Source organism: Prionailurus bengalensis, chromosome A2 (assembly GCF_016509475.1).
Source record: "Prionailurus bengalensis isolate Pbe53 chromosome A2, Fcat_Pben_1.1_paternal_pri, whole genome shotgun sequence".
In the NCBI taxonomy this organism is placed as follows: Eukaryota; Metazoa; Chordata; class Mammalia; order Carnivora; family Felidae; genus Prionailurus; species Prionailurus bengalensis.
This window is the reverse complement of record NC_057348.1, coordinates 126,354,142-126,377,481: the sequence shown is the minus strand read 5'-3', so window position 1 is coordinate 126,377,481 and position 23,340 is coordinate 126,354,142. Positions and strand designations below refer to the sequence as shown.

Genomic DNA, 23,340 nt, shown 5'->3' with positions numbered 1-23,340 from the left:
TTGCCTGTTCCTGGCCCTTAGAATAGTTATTTTTTCTGTTTGTGAAAAAATGTGTTCCACTGGCTCCATGAAAGAAAAGGTTGTGATTTTTTCTGCATAGCAGCAGGACACTTTAAACTCTTGTTTTCTCAGTTTTATGAATTTGGATACAGTTCTTCAATCACTCTAGAAATAATGATGGAAGGACTTGAATTTTGTGGAAGAAATCCAACTGCACAATGCATTTTCATTTGGTGTGGGGCTATTAGATAAATGCATCCCTCAACTCATTCATCGAATAAATAAATGATGGGGTTAGACCTTAAATAATAAATAAAAGAAAAGGGGAATGAAAGAGACTAAGAGGAGCTGACAAGGTGAAAAAATAGATAAATAAAAAGAGCTATATTCTGGCAAAATGATGAAAGATTGTTGCCTGCCATTCTGTCCTCTTTATGTCTACTGGTCACATTTTGCTAGAAATCTTTATTTGACTTTCTTCACTGCCCCATAAGGCTTTGGACTGGCATAGGGTCAAAGATGAAATGCTATACGTTTTTTACCTGAAAACTACTTATTTAGCTCTTGCTAAAGTTTAAATGTGCCTTCAATAGGTATCATCCCAGGAGCTGAGCAGTTGTTACTGGTCATAACAATAGATAGAGCAATAGAGAACTGGCATATATGCTTCTTGGGTTTGTTACAGGCAGAGTTTGTTGGTCTTCCTTGTATGTAATAGGATGGATTCAGCTGTGGAATTTTGTATATGGTATTGCCAGTGCTTAAACTCTTTCCCCTGCCCCTTTTTGTCAGACTCCCTCTCAGTAACCTCACAGGATTCACATGGGATAACATTTCTTACAAGATTCCTTTTCAAACCCCCACATATGAGACAGTTGTCCTTTCTATCACTCTGGACTTCCCTATCACTACCACTAAGAGCTAACTTTCATTGAACACTTATAATTCTAAATGGATTGTCTTTTCAGACCACCCGATGAGATAGGTGCTGTTATTAGACCATCATATAGACAAAGAAACTGAGATACAGAAGAGTTAAAGAAAGTCTTCAAGGTACCCAGCGAGGAAATGTTTATTTTCTAGACTGTGAGCTCCACAAAGGAGGAACTTACTACTGCTTGGTGCAGTGGTAAACAGAGTACCTAGCACAGGATGGCATTTGATGTGTTTCTCTCTCTCTCTCTCTCCCTGTCTCTCTCCTCTCTTCTCTCTCTCTCTCTCTCTCTCTCTCTCTCTGTATGTTTAATGAATTATAGGGCCACCAGGACCTCAATAGGAGACTCATTTCACTGCATACAGGATTCTAAGGTTTATGAATCAAACTCAGAGTTTAATTACATTCTTGAAATTGTCTATATCAAAGTATTAGCTTATGTGACTGATGCTGCCTGACCGAGTAAAGTCTGAGATTGAGAGGCAGAAACCAGAGGAAATATACTTCCCCTGCTCTCCCAGACTTTCATCTGCCAGCTGCACTGGAAGATAAACCTCCAGATTGGTAGTGGTTCTCTGAGTCTGCCTTTCCCCAGCAGATGTGAGGACAGAACAGACCCTGGGAATATGTGAGTGGGGTGTGTATGTATGTGTCTGTGTAGGCTCACATATCATTTCAGTATGTATCCCAAAAATATTCATTCTGTACTCTTCATAAGGTATGCTTGGCTTCCACATAAGAGAAACAGAGAGGAAAAGATGGCAGCCACTCCTGGATTATCTGTAGATTTCTGAACCTTTTACCCAAAGTAGTATCGGAGAGACCATCCTCTCAGTAGACACCCAGGAAGCCTCATTTTCAACAACTAGCCAATCCAGCTTAGCCAAGTTTGTGATTCCATGAGATTTGCAGCTTAGGGGGAAAGCAAGGACCAGATACAAGGGGTTACTGAAAGCTGAGGTTCTTCTGGCCTGCTCCAAGCCTCTCCCTTCCTAATCCCACCAGAACATGTGTTCAAATCCGAGCCCCACTACGTACCAGCTCTGTGACCTTGGCAAGTCACCCAAACTCCCTCTGAGTTCTGTTTGCCAGAGTTTTCCTGAGTCCCACATGGCCCAGTTTCTGCACAGAAAATACAGAAAGTGTGTGGCCCGGGACCAGTGACAAGAGTCCTCTGTGGCCCGGGACCAGTGACAAGAGGTGCCACCATAAAATGGGCTTTTTCTAGTATCTCCAAGTAGGTTGAGGTGTGCTCATTTAATTTACCGCTGTTCATCTGAGGCTTGGATGCTTGTTCCTTTTCTAAAAGGTAGTATCCAGCATCTGAGACATGGTAGTTGCTCAAACAGTGTTTGCGGAAGGGACCAAGGAAGGAAGGAAGAAGACTAGCCCCTGCCTCACAGAGTTGTTTGATGAAGTTACACAGTGTGTACAAGTTTCCCGTCTCAGTGCCTGGCATGTAGGGGGAATTCATTATTAGTCCTTTCTCTCCTCTGGCCTAAAACGCAGTTACCTGGGAAATGTAGCACATTCAAGCATCATGAAGGAATATACATTCATTTGTAGGATTTATTCACATATCAAAGCCTAAAGGAAAGGGACCAGAGCAAGAAAGTTTGTGCGAGGGACAAGAAGGGCCCTTGAAGTTTCATGACTTGGTATTTCTATAAGGAAATGCACTAAGGTAGTGGCGGGAGATAGGAGGGGGGGAGGGTGGATGATGAGACTGAGTCCCAGGCAGTGGCCTGAGAAGGCAGGAGGTCATAGAGCAGGCCTGTGAGATTGAAAGGTGTAGAAATACAACAGATGAACATAGGGGAAGAGAAGGAAAAATAAGAAAAACCAAGAGGGAAGCAAACTGTAAGAGACTCTTAAATATGGAGAACAAACTGGGAGTTGCTGGAGGGGGGGGGGATGGGCTAAGTGGGAGATGCGCATTTAGGAGGGCACTTGTTGAATGAGCACTGGCTGTCATCTGTGAGAGATGCATTACTGGGGTCTACTCCTGAAGCCAAGATGACACTGTATGTTAATTAACTTGAATTTAAATAAGTAAATTTAAAATTTTTTCAAAGGAGGGGGAAAAAGGCATAAAGCAGGAGGACAGCCTCATCTAGGCCACCTGCAGGATAGATGAAATAGTGGCAGACCAAGAGGGCTTGGAGGCTCGTGGTCCCAAAGCTAAACAGCGATCTCTGATTCCTAGGCCTTGAGATTCTTGCTCCATTATCAAAAGACCAACCTAAGAGCCATTTTCCTCTTTGAGTAAAACAACAAAACCTGTCTGCTTTGAGAGTTTAGTTTCTGATAAATAAATTAAAAAAAGAACTTATTTAACTGATGGTATTTTTCATATCTTTTTCCAACAGAAGTTAGCTACAGATTCCTCCAAGTGACTTTGTATTATTTGAAAATAAACAACTTAGATCTAACCCAGTTAACAGTACTATAGAAGGGAATACACTGTACAATTTGTCCATGGCACTGTCGGATAGAGAGGGCTCAAATGGAAACAGTGAAATAAAGGCTCCAAGAATATTCCCTTTATCATTGGAAGATTGACAGACCCAAATGAACTTCTGGTTGATGCCATTATTCTCTGTCACTTCATATGGTTTTAAGAAACCCAAATATAAGTTGCTTATTGAAGTTAGGGCTTAAAATATTCCCAAATCCAAAGTTTTATATTTACTGAATATGCATTAAAAATGAGAACCAGTGGGCTTTCTCAATTCATGGAAATACACACACACACCCACACACACACACACACACACGAGTAATGTTAAAATATTACACAAAAATGGTATATACATGTCAATTATGACATAAAACATTGTGTATCATTGATAAAATCAGAAGAAAATCTGAAGCAATGAGGCAGTTGACTTATCACTCATTGAGTTTCTGATGCTCTTTACAAATTTGGGAAATTTTTCTTGGTAAACATTAAGTCTTTCTACATATGTACATTTAAGGTACATTTAAGACAAGTTTTCTGAGAACATAAAATGCTCAAGAGGAATAAGCAGGAGTTGATGAGGGAGATCCTAATTTGCATCTTTCCTGCCTTAAATGCCTGAAATATCTTGGGTATAATGTTGCGTGAATAAGGCTTTTAGTGTTTAATGTGATATGACTTAAACATTCTCTTTTTGCTAGGGTCTATAAAACCTTTGCTATTAATGGCCATTACTTCTCATTTTTATCTACCAAATTTACTAAGGAAGAAAAAGTATGTTGGGGCTTCTATTTGCTCAAATGTTTTCTATTATCTGCAATAAAATTCATTCCTCTTAAACCTGGGACAATCCACTTGGAAGGGACAGTATATAATCCACCCAAACATGATTCTTTACACAGTGTGGAGCTTCTACTTGTCAAGCTGCTCCCCTCACTGTCCTTTGACCCTCCCAACATTCCTGTTAAAGAGAGTAATATTCTACAGCCATCGGAGATACCAAAACTGACACAAAGGTAAAGCCCCTGGTTTTGCACAGCCAAGAATAGTAAAACTTCACCAGAACACCATAAATGAAGTCTGAAACATTTAACCAGGAAAGCACAAATGCATGCTATTTCAAGGTTAATTGAGTGACCAGGACAAACCTATGCAGCTGACCTTCCTGGGCTTTCCAGGACTTCGGCTGTGAGATACAAAGCCACCCTGGTCCCCGCTGTGATTCAGCATCAGCTGCCATCTGCTCCAGCTTAAATCCTGGTGGGGATGATTCCAGGACTGGTTGGGGTTTTTTTCAAGAGCAGCAAGAAATCCAGGATTCTCCCAGATATTTGAGATGAAGGGATTGATCCAGAGAGACTGAATTGAGAGACCCCACTACCCAAGACAAGGCTGCTGGCCATTTTCTCCTCTGTCCTAACTCTCTCTCAACATCTGCTCTCCCCACCCCCCACCCCCACTGGGAAGATAAACACTTTATCACCCACCCCTGACTGAGAATGGGGCTGGATAGACTATGGAACCCATTTCCAATGTGTCATATCCAAACCGTGGAGTTTCACTGTCTTTGTAGAGCCAGACACAGAAGTAGAGCTTCTGCGTTTTTAGAGTAAAGCCTTTCCCTACTTGGCTGGCACGCTTCAGAACTGCCATCCCCTCCATTACTGCTCCAGGCTGCAGAGAGCATCAGGCACACCTCCCTGCCAGCAGGGTTCCTGTCTAACTCCCTATGAAAGAGAGAGCAGGCCCATCCCAAATCAGAAGCCTAGTTCCGTGCCCAGTTCCCTAAATCTGGGGTTGTCATGATGCAGAGGACTGAGAAAAAGGAGAGAGAGAGAGAGTGTGGTATCGGGGAGTGTTGTATTGTTCCTTTAACACTCAATATGCTCTATAGGCTACTGACTCACTTAACACAGCTCACGTATTCTGTCTACATATCACAAGCCACCTGCTTATTCACTATCTCTGCCTAACAAGTCTTATGAGTTTCATCCATTCTGTTTACTTTTCTTGTCTTCTCTGGAAGAATTGAATATTCTCAAATCCTACAGCAAACACACATGGTAAACAGAAAGACCTAGGGAAAAAATAAGATTAAAAAAAAAAAAACAGAGAAGACACTTGATTTATAGTGGCAGGAGGAACAGAAACCAAAACAGAGAGTATCTGACTCACAATAATGGTGGAGTTTTGAGCAGAAAGTGGCGGGTGCCTCCTGCTAAGGGGTGACAAAGTGCCAGTCACTGGAACTGCATGGTACTTCAAGATTCATCAGGAGCCTCTCTTCCATCGCCTGTTTCTGCTCCTTAGATAGAGATAAACCATAATTGACACATTATTATTTTATTAATACATAATTATTATAATTATTAATGATAATACATTATTTTGTTGCTAACCAGCATAGTTAATCCCAAGAAGCCATCCTTTCCGGTCACCTCTCTTCCACTTCCTGCCCCCACTGTGCTGAAAATCACCCTTGGGATAAGAATAAGGATGGGGTCCTTGGGATTGACATGTGGAAGGAGAAAGCTCATAGAGCCAAGGAAAACAGGGCAAGGCACCACAGGACAACTGCTATGTGTGAACTTATTTGTTTGTTACATGACTTATTTTGAGAAGTAAATGAACACAGTAGAAGGTCGTTATCTTGGACCTCTGAATAAGAATGATAAGTACTGCAAGCAAATTGTCCAGTTCAGACCATGCCATAGTTTCCTTGGACCACTGCAACAAAGTATCACACACTGAATGGCTTTTAAAAAAATTGTCCACACAGTTCTGGAGGCTGAAAATCTGAGATCAAGGTGTCAGCAGGATGTTTCCTTCTGACAGATCTGAGAAAGAATCTGTTCCATGCCTCTCTTCTAGCTTCCAGTGATCACTGGCGATCCTTGGTGCTCCTTGACTTGTTCTTTGACTCCAGTTTCTGCCTCCATCATTACATGGTCTTGCCCCTGTTTCTCTGTGTCTCTTCTTCTTCTTCTTGTGAAGAGACCAGTCATAGTGCATTAAGGACACATCCTATTTCAGTATGACCTCATCTTAACTAATTGCATCTGTAATGGTCCCCTATTACAAATAACGTCACATTCTGAAATGTTGAGGGTTAGGCCTTTCACATGCCTTTTTGGAGGACACAATTCAACCCATTACAGTCCACAGTTGAGAAATAAATTTTATTTTATTTTGAGTACTCATTCTCTATATGATGGTAGGAACCATCACACCCTGACACTAGGAAAACTACTTGAGTTTTGAGGTTTTCCAAGTTTAAAGAATGATGGTAGATTCATAACCATTGGCAACCCTATTCTGAACACATATATAATGTTCATCTATAGATAGCTTTAGATATAGATATAGATATAGATATAGATATAGATATAGGCATAGATACAGATATGATATAGATGTCGATAGGTAGCTCACAAGGTGTTAACAGTGGTTACTTCACAATGATTATCTCTTAAGGGGAAGTGATGAGAGACTTTCTATATTGTAAATTATTATATATTTGAGTTCTATAACAAGTATACTTTGTAATCAGAAAAAATAATAATGATACATTTTCAAGTGGTTAATGAGAGAGAAGTGTGGCTTTTCCTTCCCTCATAGCCTCCACATTTAGGTTCTCTTTAGGAGACAGGATAAGGATCATCATAAGTAACATCATAACTAAGGAAGCAAACAGGGGAAGGGCCATATGAAATTTGAAAACTTGTATTCTGTGCCACAATTGCTTTGATAGGATTTGCCTTTAGACATTATCCTTAGTTTATTTTTCATTTTAAAATAAACATTAAAGGAAAACCCAAGGTTTTCATGTTTATCCAAAGGAGGCATAGGTTTTCAATGTTGAGAAGCCCAAGGGCACATGGAGGAGAAGACACTATGTACCTGAGATAAACTGCTTCCTGCAGCCAGGCATTGAGGCTTCCTGTCAGCCAGGGCAAAAAGGAAGCATTGGATTTCAGAGTGTGTATCCACACTGAGATTCCCTGGTAAAATACAGGACACCCAGTTAAATTTGAACTTCAAATGCATAACAAACAACTTTTTAAGTGTAAACATGTTCCAAACATTGCACAGGACACACTTATGCCAAAAATTATTCTTTGTTTACCTGAAATTCAATCTTTTATGTACTCATTTTTTTAAATTGTGATAAAATACTTGCAACATAAAATTTATAATCTTACCCACCTTTAACTGTACAGTTCAGTAGTGTTAAGTATATCACGTTGCTGTGCAACCAATCTCCAACACTTTTTCATCTTGCAAAACTACAACTCTGTACCCATTGAATGGCAGCTCCTCATTCTACATCCACTCCCAGCCCCTGGAAACCACCTTTCTACTTTCTGTGTCTATGAATTTGACAGCTGTAAATACCTTCTATAAGTGGAATTATGCAGTACTTATCTTTTTATGAAACTGGTTTATTTCACTTCGCATAATGTCCTTAAGTTTCACCCATCTTTTAGCATGGGTCAGAAATCTCCTTCTTCTTGAAGACTGAATAATATTCCACTGTATATAGACACCACATTTTGGGGGGTTTTTTGTGGGGTTTTTTGTTTGTTTTAATTTTTTTCATGTTTATTTATTATTAAGAGACAGAGCGTGAACAGGGGAGGGGCAGAGAGAGAGGGAGACACAGAATCTGAAGCAGGCTCCAGGCTCTGAGTTGTCAGCACAGAGCCCCACGCAGGGCTCAAACTCACAAACCGCAGGATCGTGACCTGAGCTGAAGTCAGACGCTTAACCGACTGAGCCACTCAGGCGCCCTGGTTTTTTATTTAAGACTATTTATTTTTGAGACAGAGAGACAGAGCAGGGGAATGGCAGAAAGAGAGAGGGGACAACACAGAATCTGAAGCAGGCTCCAGGCTCTGAGCTTTCAGCACAGAGCCCTACATGGGTCCCAGAATCCATGAACCATGAGATCATGAATTGAATTGAAGTCAGATGCTTAACCAATGGCACCCCATACATTTTGTGTATTGAAACTCAAATTTAACTGGGCATCCTCTATTTTTATTTGCTAAATTTGTCAACCCTATTCTGAAAACATCAGTCTAGATAAGCTTTTTCTAGAAATTAGACCAGAGTAGAGGTTTATCCCAGAGGACATTTATAAAAGGAATAATAAGGGGACATAGCTGGCAATGTTTTTTCTCCATGATTTTGCACAAGCCATGGAAACATGGTTCAAATGAATCCTGGTTTTGCCAACACTCTGTGTCAGGAGTTCTTGAACCCGAGACTGTGTAAGAGATACAGGGGGTATGTGAACCCCTTGAAATCATAGGCCGTGTTGAATATATGTGCATCTTTGTGAGGAAAGAAACCAAAATTAGATTCTCAAAGGTGCCTGAGACTCCCAAGGAGGTCAGGAGACACTATCTTATTGACTGAGGACATGGCTTTGAACTCAGGGAAGGCATTCTTGCTGGGGGCTTGGGTATTATTATTGTTTGGGCAGTTGATTTCCTGAATATCTAAAATAAATATGGAGAAAATCTCAGCAAATTTAAAAGAGTGGAAAGTGTACCCATCTACTGAAGCATCCCTTTCAAATGAGGGATGAGTATAAGCTGCCACGCATTTCGCATCTTTCACAGAAGCTGAATGGAAGCCAGTTCATGAGTGATGCTGATCTTTGTGAAGTCCCTGATGATAGAGTGGCATACGCTTTATATACCAAAGCTCTTAAAGAAATAGATTAAGAAAAAGAGAGTGAGAAAGACAGAGAACGCCGCCTAGGCAATGGATAATGTTACTACCTGTAAAAAACAAATGACCATTTTTATAATCACCACTTTATGTTTTCTTTAGAAATCCTTCATCAATTTACCAACAGCTCTTACCAATGAGCTCAACTGGCCCCAAATCTCTGGTGCTACTGGGTTTCTGGACTCCATTAGTGGGTATGTATGTTTGAGTACCTTTAAACATTTCAACATATCTATGTAAGGAAAGAACAAGAGATGGGGCTTGCTCCCAAGATGTTGAAACGAGAATTATTAGGAATTGCTTCTAGAACATGAGTAACATACAAGAAACCTACCACTGACATAGAGTCCACTATGCAGGGGGATGTAATGCAAATTGAATTTTATCAGTGTTCACAAGGAGGGAATATTCTCATTGCAGGGGCTGTAGAGTTGACCTCTAGTGGATAAGACATAAACACATTACTGACTTTTTCTCATTCAAGGGACAAGAAAGTTTACTTGATTATTTACTCTCAGAAATTAATATCCATAAAGGTAATGGCTAAAATTAATAGACAAGTCTCAAGGTCCTGGAATCACCCTGGCTTCAATGCTCTGGATTTGAAGGTAGAGACAATGTATGGCAAATCTGAGTGACACACAAACCCAATTTGCTATGTGTGATTAGGTGTTGACTCAGAGCCTGGGGGCAGCCATTCATAGGTTAGCACCCCATTTTTTTATTTAATGGAGGACATTATATATCATAAATAAATTATTCGATTATCACCTTATTGTCTTCACTCATTCATCTAAAAATACTTACTAAATACTTACTACCTAATCAGGAATATATGCTACAGATGTTTCAAAGGTAAATGGGGTTTGACCTATCTCTGCAACCAATTAAAATCAAATAGGGCAGATTAGACAAATGTACAAATAATGATAATACAAGAAAGATGTGTCACAAGACAACTCTCAACACAGAGCTACAGATTCATTGAAGAAATAATTCATAGAATTAGTCAATAGCCTCTTCCTTTTGGGGTGTCAAGCCAGGGGCCCAAACCCTAAAGGATTTACAAGATTGATGTAATGAAAGAGGTAGAGAAAAAACAGGAAATGATAACCAATCTTCAGGAAAGGGCATTGATAATAATGTAGGAATCATCTGTGAATATAGGGAAAGCAAAGGGGATGCATTTTCAAGTTTAGGTGTAGGTTTTCAAGTTTAATCACATGAAAAATGAGGTTAGTGTAATAATGTTAATAGTATCAGTGATAGGGAGAGCAAGAAGTAACCTTCATGAGACATTCACTGTATGCAAATCACTACCCTGAGTGTTATGTAGAGATTTTTCTCATTTCATCTCTTTGTGAGGGAGCTGGCATTAATTTCTGCATTTCACAGTTGAGGAATCTAAGGGTTACATAGACAGGTTAAGAAACTTGACCAGGGACCCACATTAATGTGAAATGGTGGGATCTGTCATCATGGAACACTACACCAGAGAGTAATTTGGTGAGCAGGGGTCCTCCTGGTCCCCAATGCCCAAACTTTATGATTTTTTTTTCATTCTACCTGCAGGAATGTTGCTCTCTGTAGTCTTTGTCACTTTGAGAGAATAGCGATGGGATGGAGAAATGACTAAGAATCAGAGAAGCCCTCTCCATGGGGAGACATGGCATGCATTGTTTCAAAGGTCAATCAGGGGCTCCCTTTCTATGGGCCCCATACTCCCAGTGGTCTGGGGCCCCCTGAGCACCAGGCTTAGCCTCTCTTTCTTCAGCTGCACTTGCTATTGTTTTTGTCATCTGGAACACATCCAGAGATAGCCAAGCTGAAGCAGCTTTCTGGAAAAAGACTCTTACCTATCTCCCCACTGTCAACACTGAAAGTGAGAAAAAAAAATTTAACTGGCCTCCACCAATCCAGTACAAAAACACCTGGAGATTTCTCTAAATTAAAGCTTTTATGACAACAACAAAGGAATACATTATGAATGAGAAATGGATATAGTTTATTACACTTTTAATGGAAGTTTAACTTTATGTTGAACCCTATAAAATTCAGCCACCTTTTGACCTAAAGCTTCACAAGGTTGCCATTGAGGAAATACCAGTCTGATGTTTAAAACAATTGCCGATGGGGCGCCTGGGTGGCTCAGTCAGTTGAGCGACCGACTTCGGCTCAGGTCATAATCTCATGGTTTGTGTGTTCGAGCCCCCGTGTCAGGCTCTGTGCTGACAGCTCAGAGCCTGGAGCCTGCTTCGGATTCTGTGTCTCCCTCTCCCTCTTCCCCTCCCCTACCCATGCTCTGTCTCTCTCTGTCTCAGAAATAAACATTTAAAAAAATAAAATAAAAAATAAAACAATTGCCAAGTAGTTTAAATCTTCCTTGGAGTCATCCAAAGAGTGAAAGAAGAATCCACTCAGCAGGGCCCAGTTGAAGGGAAAACTGGTTTCCTTATCTCTTCCACTTATAGCTCACACTCACCAACAGTTGCCCCACATCTCCTACATCTAATTTTCCCAAAAACTCTGCCCCAAAATAGCTCCTGCTCCCAAGCAGGCTGTTCAGTTGTTTTTAGATTTTAGTGAGGGGGTGACAGGGGGAGCCAATGTCCTTCTGTGTCTCTTCTGTCCTCAGACTAGGGGTTTGCTCCCTTCTCAGTGCGGAATCCCACTAGCCCTCCAGTCCCATGGCTGCATCCACCACCATCCTATCAGAGCCCAGCAGCAGACAGATGCCCATAGGAGAAAGGCAGTGGGGACAAAGGGAGAGGAGAGTTGCCAGTCTTTAGCCACTCATGGTTTATAATCCTTATAAGGGCTGTGCAGAGACATTCTAACACCATCTCACAAAGGAGGTGACTGGCTAAGTGTGCGTTAGGTGAAAGTCATCCCTATCCTAAGGTAGTTGGTGCTGACTTAGCACCTTCTTGTATCAGGCTCTGTGTTGCCATTTACAAAACTTCCATCTGGTTCTGCAGCTTACTCATCACTGACTCCAGGTACTGTCCTTATCTGTTGTGTTTCTAAGGATGTGCGCAGCACAGCTGGCATGCTGTAGGGTCACATACCCTGCAAGGGCTTTTCTCTCTATGTGTTTGTGGGGCCCCAGGCTATCTAGTCGTTTCTCTCCAAGAGCTCTTTCTGCCACCTGTTTGTGTGTACTATGCCTGTGTTCTTTGCCACCCAGCTGGAATGGGGGAAATCTATTCAGTTCCTTTTGACAGAAAAGGAAATTCTCTGAAATCTGAGTTGTAGCAGATTCCGCCAGTAAACAGACACATAGCAGCATGATAGTCATGTGTGTGTCACCATTCAAGACATCCCTCCCAGCAGTAGGTCCTGTTAAACCATTTCTATAAACTCATGCAAATTATATACTGCAGATAATCTAGGCTGGGCCAATCCCCTTCTTAAAAGAACAAAGATTTATAAAGCATGTAAAAAATATTAGAGAGATTAGAAGATTAGATTAGAGATTAGAAGATCCTCTTCTGCTGGAATCAGGAGAATGAAAAGAATATTGACCCAGAAAGCAACATGTATGAATGACATGGGCAGCTTCCATGGGCATTTTGAGCAAATGTCCTTCTGAGTCCAAATGCTTATCAAAATGGGATAGAATTTATGGATTTCTCTCTTCAACTGGATCTGTAGATAGTGCTTCTTATTATCTGTGATCAGCATCATGCTTTGGGTATTAACAATGTTCTTTAGAAAATGTACCTTTGAAAGCAAAGGATGCATGGTGCCTGGGTAGCTCAGTCAGTTGGGCATTAGACTCTTGGTTTCGGCTCAGATAATGATCTCACAGTTTCGTGAGTTCTAGCCCCACATCTGGCTCTGCATTGGCTCTCTATCATCTCTCTCTGCCCCTCCCCTGTTTGTGCTCTCTGTCTCTCTCAAAATAAATAAATAAACTTAAAAAAGAAAGAAAAGGAAAGAAAGAAAGAAAGAAAGAAAGAAAGAAAGAAAGAAAGAAAGAAAGCAAAAAGATGTTGCTTGGGAGAGAAAATGGTTACTTTCCTTTTCTTTTTCCAACATACCCTCCTCCCTCAAAATTTAATATTTTTATGAGGTAAATGTAACTAATTGAAATTACATGAATGCATTAAAAGACAAATACAACCCCTTACTTTCACAAATCTTTACATCCTTCAGTTGATTCGATGTTAACAAAAATCTGTTCTCTTGACTCTTAGGCTCAAGAAAATTCAAAAAGCAATATCGTTTAAAACCATGTGTTTTATTTTATTTTCCCAATGTGATTCTGAAAGTAATTGAGTGGTTCAAAGACAAAAAAAAAAAAAAAAAAAAAAAAAAAAAAAAAACGAAAACAAAACAAAACAAAAACCCATCCTATGAGGTTGGTAGCATGGGAGCTGGGAGCCCAATAGCCAACATTAGAGAAGGGAACTATAATTGTAAGTGAGAAGAAATGGGTATTTTTTTAAATTAAAAATAGTACTTCATGTTCAGATCATGTTCAAAAGCAATTAATGTAAGAGAAAAATCCTATTTAAGTTAAAGAACACAAAGCCCAGTAACACATATGGAAGTATGGGAAACAATACCAAAATTCAGGAAGGAAGGACTTCTAGTTAAAGCAATTATCTAAAACTCCAGAGCCCTGTGAGTTGGTGTGGTAGAGTAGGAGGAAGACCACCTTTACAGGTACAAGGGTTCTGGTTCTGTATGGCCTTCAGTGGAATATACAGCAGTCCTGGACCTCATTTATATGTTGAAGTTGAGTTGCACCTAGCAATCTCTGAAGTTCTCCCCAGTATTAAAGTTTAGTGGCTTTAGGGCAACGTGTTATTGAAGTCCACATCCTACCTTCCTGATGCTGCTTGGTTTAGAAACATTGGAGGAAACTGTTGAGAAAATATGCTCCTGCTTCTCCCCACCAAATATGCTTTTCTCCACCCCTTAACTGACCGTGCCTTCAGATAAGACTTGGCTAATTTTATGGGTCAGAGCCTGAAAATTTCTAGGAACCATATTTCTCTAGGGCCAGGGTCGTTGTGCCATAAAGTTTGAGCATCTGCATCATAAGCCCTGCACTGTGTGGTGCTGGCTACTTGACCTGCTACTGGTTTAAGTAGCACTCCATAATTGATTGTCCTTTATGGGTACTATTTCCTCTAAGCAAACCTCAGAAAGAGAACCTGGTAACTCCAAACCCTTAACAAACATAAGCACCTGAACCTAACCACATCTAACGTGAGCATTTATGGTGCCCAAAACCCCTTCTGAAAGTGGGTCCAGGAGATGGTCCAGTCAGTGGAGTTCCACAGGCCAGGGGTAAATGGTAGAGAAGTCCTTCAAAGCTGGAGAGCAGAGGGAGGAAAAACAGGGCAGCAATCAGAGCTTTAAAAATAAAAGGTGAAGTTAGCCATTAAAAGTCATGAAAGCCAAGGGAACCAAAAGCAATTACCGAAGTTACCATATCAAGCTGGAAAGAGAAGAGTAAGATCAGTAGGTCAACATAAGTGGGTGCCAACTACATGGAATTTTGTAGAACAAATGTCTCTCCCTCTGCCACTGGCTTAGATTTGCTATTTGGGGCCAGAAACATAGTACACGCTTAGAAAGAAATAGACAAAGCTACTGTGAAAAGAGACACAGTAATGCTATTCAAGGACATTTAAACACACATCTTTGATGAGCGGTGTCCTAGAATCTGAGTGTTAAAGGTTATCTATTCTCTCCAACCCAATAGACGTTATATGAGAGAACAATTTTGAAAAGCAGTGTATAATTCCAAACCAAGTCACTTGGGGTGTTAAAAACAGAAAATTGGAGAGAAGGGATTTGCAGCTAAGATTTGCTAACCTAATTTCATGTTTTAAAAAAAGACATGTAAGTACTAAACACTAATGGACTTAATAACCTTATTAAATCCATTATTCAAAAATTACATGTGATGTAAGTGCAAATGATTAGTCATCTTATAATTATACTTTGCAAAACAAATAATTAGCCAGAGAGGTGGTCATTTGAAGTTAGGTGAGGCTGATTGGAGTGAAATACAGTCTACATCAGAGATTCTCCAAGTGTGGTCTGTGGACTGCTGAGAGGTGGGTCTCTCAGGCCTTTTCGAGGGATCCACAAGGTAAAAATTACTTTCACAACAGTACCAAAACAGTATTTGCCTTTTGCACTGTGTAGCCATTGGTACTGATGGCACAAAAACATGGTGGGTGAAATTGTTGACATTTGAGCATGAATAAAGGCAGTGGCGCCAAACTATGTTTATAGTCACTGTGATCTTCACCTCTACACAACCCTCGTTTTAAAAAATAGCCCGGGGGTGGAGGGCAGCTTCCCCTGAAAAGTTCACCTACTGAGCAGAAGAATTATTAATTTTTTTAAAGTATGTCCATGATTTTTTAATAATTTCATCAGATGAAATGGGAGGTATGCATAAAGCACTTGTACTGCATAAGAAAAAATATTATTTTCTTAAGAAAAAGCACTTTTGTGAGGGAGTTGAGAGCTGAATTAGTCAGTTTTTCATGGAACACTGGTTTTATTTAAAGATCTAGAAAATAAATTATAGTTATTCAGATTGGATATGTGGCAGATAGTATATCTGAAATGAAGGAGCTTCAAGGAAAACAACTGACAGTATTGACCGTTAATCATAAAATTTCAGCTTTCAAAGAAAATTCTGAGTTTTTGAAAACTTGTATTTTCTGTTATGAACTTGACAGCTTCCTAATACCCAAAACTTTCCTGATATGTAGTGCTAGCAACAAGTATGATTTTTCAATATTGTATCATAAAATGTATCAACATTTATAATATCCACATAACTCAGTGAGCCAATATTTTCTAAATGACCAGTATATGATGTATAAAACCATGCATGGGTAAAAGATCCATTCAAAGTACAAGATAGACCAATGCATTTTAATGTGATGTGGTGCAAAAGTTCATTGATATAATTTCAGATTCCACATGACAACTAATCAATCTTTAAAGTAATACCACATCTCAAGTTTTGGTATAGAATCAAAGAAGACTGTCCATACTTATCTAAAAAAGTAGAGGTGCCTGGGAGGCTCTGTTGGTTAGGGGTCTGACTTTGGCTCAGGTCATGATGTTGCAGTTCGTGAGTTCAAGTCCAGCCATCAGGCTCTCTGCTATCAGCATGGAGCCCACTTCAGATCCTCTGTCCCCTTCTCTCTCTGCCCCTCTGCCATGCACGTGCACATGTGCACACACTTGTGCTCTCTCTCTCTCAAAAATAAATATAAACATTTTTAAAAAGATATTAAAATGTTACTCCCTTTTACAACTAACTGTATGTTGAAGATGAGACTTTCTTCACATAATTCCATCAAAACAACATACCACCACAGATTTAATGCAGAAGCAGAGATGAGAACCCAGACTGTCCTCTATTAAGTCAGACAGTAAAGAAATTTGAAAAAGTGTAAGACGATGCCATTTTTCCCACTAATTGGAGGAAGGGTTGGAAAATATATATTTTTCAGAAAAAAATATGTTACTTATGTTAACATGTAATGGGTTTATTTTTATTATTATTATTATTTTAAATGAATCAATAATTAAATATTCTTTTAAATTTCTAAGTTTTGATTTCTAACATATAATATTGACAGGTATAATTCACATTTAATTTTCTTTAAAAATCTCTCGGGGTTCCTTAGTAACTTTAAGAGTATAAAATGGTTCTGAGAGCAACAAATTGAGAACTTCTGTTTCAGAGAATGAGTGTGAAAAAGAAATGTGGCTGTGGACAAAAGCTGGGGGGAGGAGTGCCAACATTTAGAGGTTCAGAAGAGAAGATAAGGAAGGAATAGTCCTTGGGGTGCCTGGTGGCTTAGTGGGTTAAGGGTGGGATTCTTGATTTCAGCTCAAGTCATGATCTCTCTGTTCATGAGTTCAAGCTCCGCATGGGGCTCCACACTGACAGTGCAGAGCCTGCTTGGGATTCTCTCTCTCACTCTCTCTGCTCCTCCCCTGCTCATGCTCTTTCTAAGTAAATAAACCTCTAAATAAATTTTAAAAAGGAAGAAATAGCTCTCAAAGTAGAGAGAAAACTAGAAGGGTTCAGCAGCCTAGAGACCAAGGGAAGAAAGTGTTTCCAAAGGAGAAGTGACTTTCAGCCAAATGCTGCCAGAGGCAGAGGAGGACTGGAACAGAGAAAGAGGACTGTGGGTGCAGGGCGGTGATCAAGGGAGACTGGCCAGAGATGTCTCAGTGGGGAGAGATGGAAACCTGACTGCAGAGAGTAGTTTCCAGGAGGTGATAAGGGAAGTGAGCATCAACAACTTATTTAGTAAGTTCCCTTTGGGACGCCTGGGTGGCTCAATCAGTTAACTGCCTGACTTCAACTCAGGTCATGATCCCAAGGTTCCTGAGTTCGAGCTTCTCCACCTTCTCCGGTCGGGCTCTGTGCTGACAGTTCAGAGCCTGGAGACTGCTTTGGATTCAGTGTCTTCCTCGCTCTCTGCCCCTCCCCCATTCATGCTCTCTATGTGTGTCTCTCTCTCTTAAAAATAAATAAATATTAAAATAAATAAAAAATTAAAACCTTCCCCATTAAAGGGAGAAGAGAAAAGGGGTGATAGCTTGTGGGGAATCATTTTTAGATGAGAAATCCTACAGTATGCTGTTAGTGAGAGGAAGTTCCAACAGGGAAAGAAAGGTGGATGAAGGAAGGAAGCAAGGAAGGATGGAGAAAGCAAGAAGGGATGGAATGAAGGCTCAGTGCACTGCCCTTTGGGCCAGAAGGACCATCTGTAGAAGCCGTAACTCCTAGCCAAGGACTCTTCCTGCCATATACTGACAAATCTCTTCACCTGCAAAACTTCTCCCTTGATTCCACTCATTTCTAAATTTTCACTTTTTAATTTAATTACTCAAATAATGAATACATTTTCATCTTACAAAACATACTGAGGTATATTTATAGTAAAAAGCCAAAGCTTTCCCCCAATTCCACCCCCTTTCCCAGGAGAAAGCCCTATTATCAATTTAGCGTGATTTTGTTCAGATCCCTTCTGTGTGATTACATGTGTAAATCGGTACATAAAGAAATATTTCATTAAAATATCCCCATAAGTGGCATTAAACAGTGTATAATACACTGTAAATTAATGCTTTGCTTTAACAATACTTCTCAAAGCACTTTCCATTCTTGAACAATTCTGCGTGGTATTTCATAGCATCGTACTGATGGACAGTCCATTCCAAATCCTCATGATACCCAATAATGCCATAATGAACATCCTACAGTTCTCTTTATGAATACATGTGACAATTTATTTAGAAAACAATGGAGAGAGGAGCGCCTTGGTGGCTCAGTCCGTTAAGCATCTGACTTCAGCTCAGGTCATGATCTCATGGTTCATGGGTTCGAGCCCGTGTTGGGCTCTGTGCTGACAGCTAGAGCCTGGAGCCTGCTTCAGATTCTGTGTCTCCCTCCCTCTCTGCCCCACCCTTGCTCATGCTCTGTCTCTGCCTCTCAAAAATAAATGTTAAAAAAAATCTACATAAATAAATAAACATCTAAGAAAAAATGGATAGATCTGAATGTATACATTTTAATTTTTCATCATCTCCCCAAAAAGCTATCCCAATTTATATTCCCACAAATAGTCTGTGAGAATATTTGTTTCCCTGTATCCTTGCCAATACTGAAGATTGTCCATCTTCTTAATTTTTTCCAATCTAACAATATTTTATTGTTATTCTGATAATATGTAACCTGGTTACTAGTGAGTTTGAGCATCTCTTCATGAGCACTTACACTCACCTTTGTCTTATCTAGTTACCCTTTTCACGCTTCCACACTCACCACCCAGGGATCAGTTCCTTTAGACAGCCTCCTCAGGCCAACCCCCACCTGAGTGGATGATTCTCTCCTGTGCTCCTAGTGTGCTCCTTCAACCTCAATGTCACCTCACTTGTCAAAACAGTTTATGTATTGTCTCTCCACTCCGCCCACCCCACCCCAGACTCTGAGCATCTTGAGTACAGGAATTAGGCTTGACTTTGCTCTCTAGCCCTAGACCCTGACACATTATGTGGCACCATAATAGGTACTCAATAAAAGAACTACTGAATAAGTTCATATTGATATCACTTTACATTTGTAGAGTGCTTTACAATCTACAAGCCTCCTTCCCTTGCATTTCCTCAGATTGCCTAAATCAAGTCAGATTTGCAGGAATTAACATTTCAGGGAAAACGCTAGGGATAAGGGAAAAGGAATATAAACAGAATGAATTGAATCACCAGCTGCATGATGTGATGCATGTAAAAATAAATCAGTGTAGCTTAAGCCCTTGGACTTCTAAGCATGTTCTATAATAAATGTTCTACAAGAAACTAGCAAAATTCATTTAAGTATTAAAATAACCACACAGTCAACAAATTGGAGAGAACAATTTTCAAGTAAAATAATCAACTCAATAGCCAGATAGAAGGAATAAAACAAATGAGAGATCTGCTAACAAGTGAATTTGGTCAATAATAGATAAGTCAAGCCTCGGTGTGAAGTTTTGTCCAGAATGATATAATTTTTCAATCCAGGTTGATCAAAGTAAATGAACAACCTCCAAATTTCTCTAGCAAAATTCCTATAACCAACTCAACCTGAGATTTTAGGCCATCTCAATGCTTACATAGAGAGCAAGAAATAGTTCATCAATATTCCCCAACACACTTCTGTGAAACATTAGTTCCACAAGATGTCATACATATTTTTTAAAAGATTCCTAGGGCAACTAAGTTTTGGAAATGCTGGTTTAAATAAGGAGAAACACATGTATTCAGTATAAGGCTTATTAGAGCCTTTAATAAGGCAAAAAACCTTATGTATCTCCAAGGTATAATATGAAACCGTTTCTAAACTTATTTGACCGCCGAACTATGTAGAAAATCTCTCTCTCTCCCTTTCTCTCTATATGTATGCATTTAATGAGAAAGATACATTTCAAGAAACTAGTGTTTCACAGCATCCTTTGAGAAGTGCTGTTTAGATTATTAAAACAATCTTTTGTGTATCACAAGTGATCTTTGTACATTATAAGCCTCAACACCTTAAATCTCTCAGTTTATCATAGTTTAATATTTATGCTGATGCAGTGGCCTACAATCAAATCTGAGGCCAAGAAAAGCCAGGAAGGAAGCAGTTACAGCTGCTCTAAGTTCAGAGGACAGAGGAAGGAACCTTAGTGGGAAGTTAACTTAACAGGTAAGAAGCCTTGTCTGAGTACCGCAGCTCATGAATTATTGAACACAATGCCCATGAAGTCTATTTCCTGCATTATTTGCTGCTCCAAATTCAAAATCTATCATGCTGTCTGACTAATCTTTTCATGTCTGAACTCCTAGGACCTCCTCTATAGCCAGCCTCACCACTGCACACACCCCTGCATAATTAGCCCATTGCTAGTCTCTCTGAATACACAACGAGTCATATTCTACATGTTTATCTCTCTCTGAGGCTGAAATCTTCATTGTTCCATGATGTGGTGAATTAGAGGTTACACAGGGATCTAGTATCAAAGAACTAGAAGGAATTTTAAGAATTCTTTAATCCATCTCCCCGGCCCCATGCTAGTCTGACTTCCACCCACATCAGAAAGAAAACTATTCACTCTTTTCTTAAAGCTTCCCAGCAGTAGTGGGCCCTGGATGAAGCCTGCCGGGTCTCTAAATGATTCAGTTTTATCCTAATCCACTCCCCTGCCCTAACCCTTCACATTAGATGTTACCATGTATCTCTCACTGTCTCTGCTACTAGTCTTCCACATGCCCTAGTCTTTTTCATGTGTCTCATTCTCTACGATTCGCCTTAATTAGGGTGTCAGAACTTATACCCAAACTAGCAGTGCTCTGCAGAGAGACAGAAATAGCCTCAGAAACTTCACCAGGACCTGATACATCACTGTTGTTTGCATAGTATCAGACTTAATTTATCCCCAAAACCTTGGATATGCTAAGCCTTTTGGGGAAGCTGTTGTTGCCTTTCTCCAAGTAAATTCTGCCTTGAGTCAACATAGAAGGTGATGACTTTTTTCAGTTTTAAATTTGACTCCTTTAATTTATCTGCATCATGCATAAGGCTCATTTTTTGGTCTTCTTCTTTGTTTTGTTTTCCATTTGGTCATAGTGAAATGGTATGGTGGTGGTAGGTCATAAGAAGGCCCTCAGAGAAAGTGGTTTGTGTGTGTATGTGTGTTTACCTGAATCTATGTTGGGGAGAGCAACCAGTAGACATTCTGTGTTAGGTTTACCTGTTTTGAATTTTGATGTTAGAAATCAAAAGCAGATCAGTGTGTCCTCACATGAAATGCCTGTACTTCCTGGGCACTGGAGTAGGTAGAGCTAGTCACAGAGGGAATTGAATATGGCATGCTTCCACCTCAGCCCCATACATTGAGGATACCAGCATCTTGGGCATTGGGGAAGGTAGGAGAAAGAGAACTTTCAAGTACTCCTCTCTGCCCCCATCAAACTACAGCACTGATGCTATTGCCTCTTCTACCAGCCCATTGGGCTTGGTTTTGATGTACAACAGAGGGCAAAGGGAAAAAACAGAAGGTCACACTGAAAAACCTGAGTCCAAGTAGGGGTAGAGGAGCAAGAAGAGGGGAGATTTGAAACCAGAAAGGTCATCACAGTTAACTTTACTATGCACAGTATCCTTGGTTTCTCCTATTAATTCAAATTCACCTGACCCTGTATACAGATGCCTTTCTATCAAGCATTCTCAATTTGTTAGCATCTCAAAAATATTGTGCTATGGGCTTCTCAGAATACTGTATTGATTTTTCTGTCTCCTCGGGATTCCTGAACACTCCATGAGAAATTCAATCCCTAGTATTTATAAGACAGATTATGCATTTGAGGTGGGATGAAAGAAAACGATACCTTTGATTATGTGAAATGATTGCTAGTGCCTAGTACAGAACCTTAATCTCAAAAGTCTAGATACTATTTCTGGTCAGAAATGTTAATGAAACTATTCACCAATTGGCAAAGATTTTGTATTATTGCAAAGACAGATGCAACTAACTGTTTCTATAATATTAATATACACTATTCGCTCTCCATGAGCAGGTCATGAGCAAAACAGTATTTCGGTACATAAATTCCATTTTTAGAATTATCAAAAATACATTTATGGCTAAATATTGGTAACAATTACTTTCCCAAAGGAAAATAACCCCTCTTTATTGACCGTGAAATTATTTTAGGATTGAACTCAGATCTAATGTCCATTTCCCATCTGCTTTTTTCAAAATATAATAAAACAGTCAAGGCAGAGGGCGTAAATGACACAGAGTATAAAGTATTCATTTCGGGCTTCTGGGTAAGATAGCAGATTGAGCAAAGCATTTACTTCTGTCCCTTGAGAAACTCCACTAAAATGACAGTAAATGAATCTGTCCACAAGGACAAAGAGAACAGGAAGAGCCAACAGCCACAAAACGTTGGAAACCAGAAAGCAGAACAAGTGGTAACTGACTCAGTTGACTCAGAAAGCTGCATCCGAAGCCAGTGGGAAGGAATGTCAAGAAGCAACCTGGTTTACGCTGCAGATTCCCCAGAAGACTTGAGGATTGGTTATATTTGGTAGCTCTAGAAATTGAGGTGAGAGTAAAAACAAGGGTTGATTGAAAGATTGCTGAAGAAGCAGTTAGACCTGAGACTCTTTCCCAACTTCACACAGGTGGGCAGTTGCCTCTCCTTACTCTGGTATAAGTCTAGAGGTTTATTCTCTAGAGATGCTAATATCAAAAGCTTCTGGACTGAGGGACACCAGACATAAGTGAAAAGAGGAGCACCCCACTCCACATGCATACTGAATGCTGCGAACCACCCACCCCTAGCCCCAGAGTGCTGGCAACCTGGCTGGAGGGCAGAAGATCCTTCTGTAGGGAGTCTACACATCCCAGGGAGGAAAGACCCAGACACTGACAGCAGGGCTTCCCCGAGAAAGTCCCCACCAGCCCATGCTACAGTGAGGATCTGAGTCAAAAAGCCACACCCAGAGGTCCACTTTCCAATCAGCTTTGAAGTTTTTAATCAGCTTCCACTTTTAAGTACAAGCCAACAAAGAATCCAGGATCATCGGACATCAGAGGGAAACTTTGAATGTGGAAAGACAACACAAAAAGAGATGAAGCAACTTCAAGAAAATAAACTATTGCTCTATTTTCTA

At 40.0% G+C, this 23,340-nt stretch overlaps 1 protein-coding gene across 2 annotated transcripts in view; it reads left to right on the top strand.

The window, feature by feature from the left end:
* AOAH (acyloxyacyl hydrolase) overlaps positions 1–23,340 on the top strand; it is a 168,109-nt gene that overhangs the window by 89,851 nt on the left and 54,918 nt on the right. For both annotated transcript variants that reach the window (XM_043589264.1, XM_043589263.1), the window contains exon 13: positions 9,237–9,328. In XM_043589264.1, the coding sequence (XP_043445199.1) occupies positions 9,237–9,328 (92 nt within the window). The remainder of the gene's footprint in view (positions 1–9,236; positions 9,329–23,340) is intronic.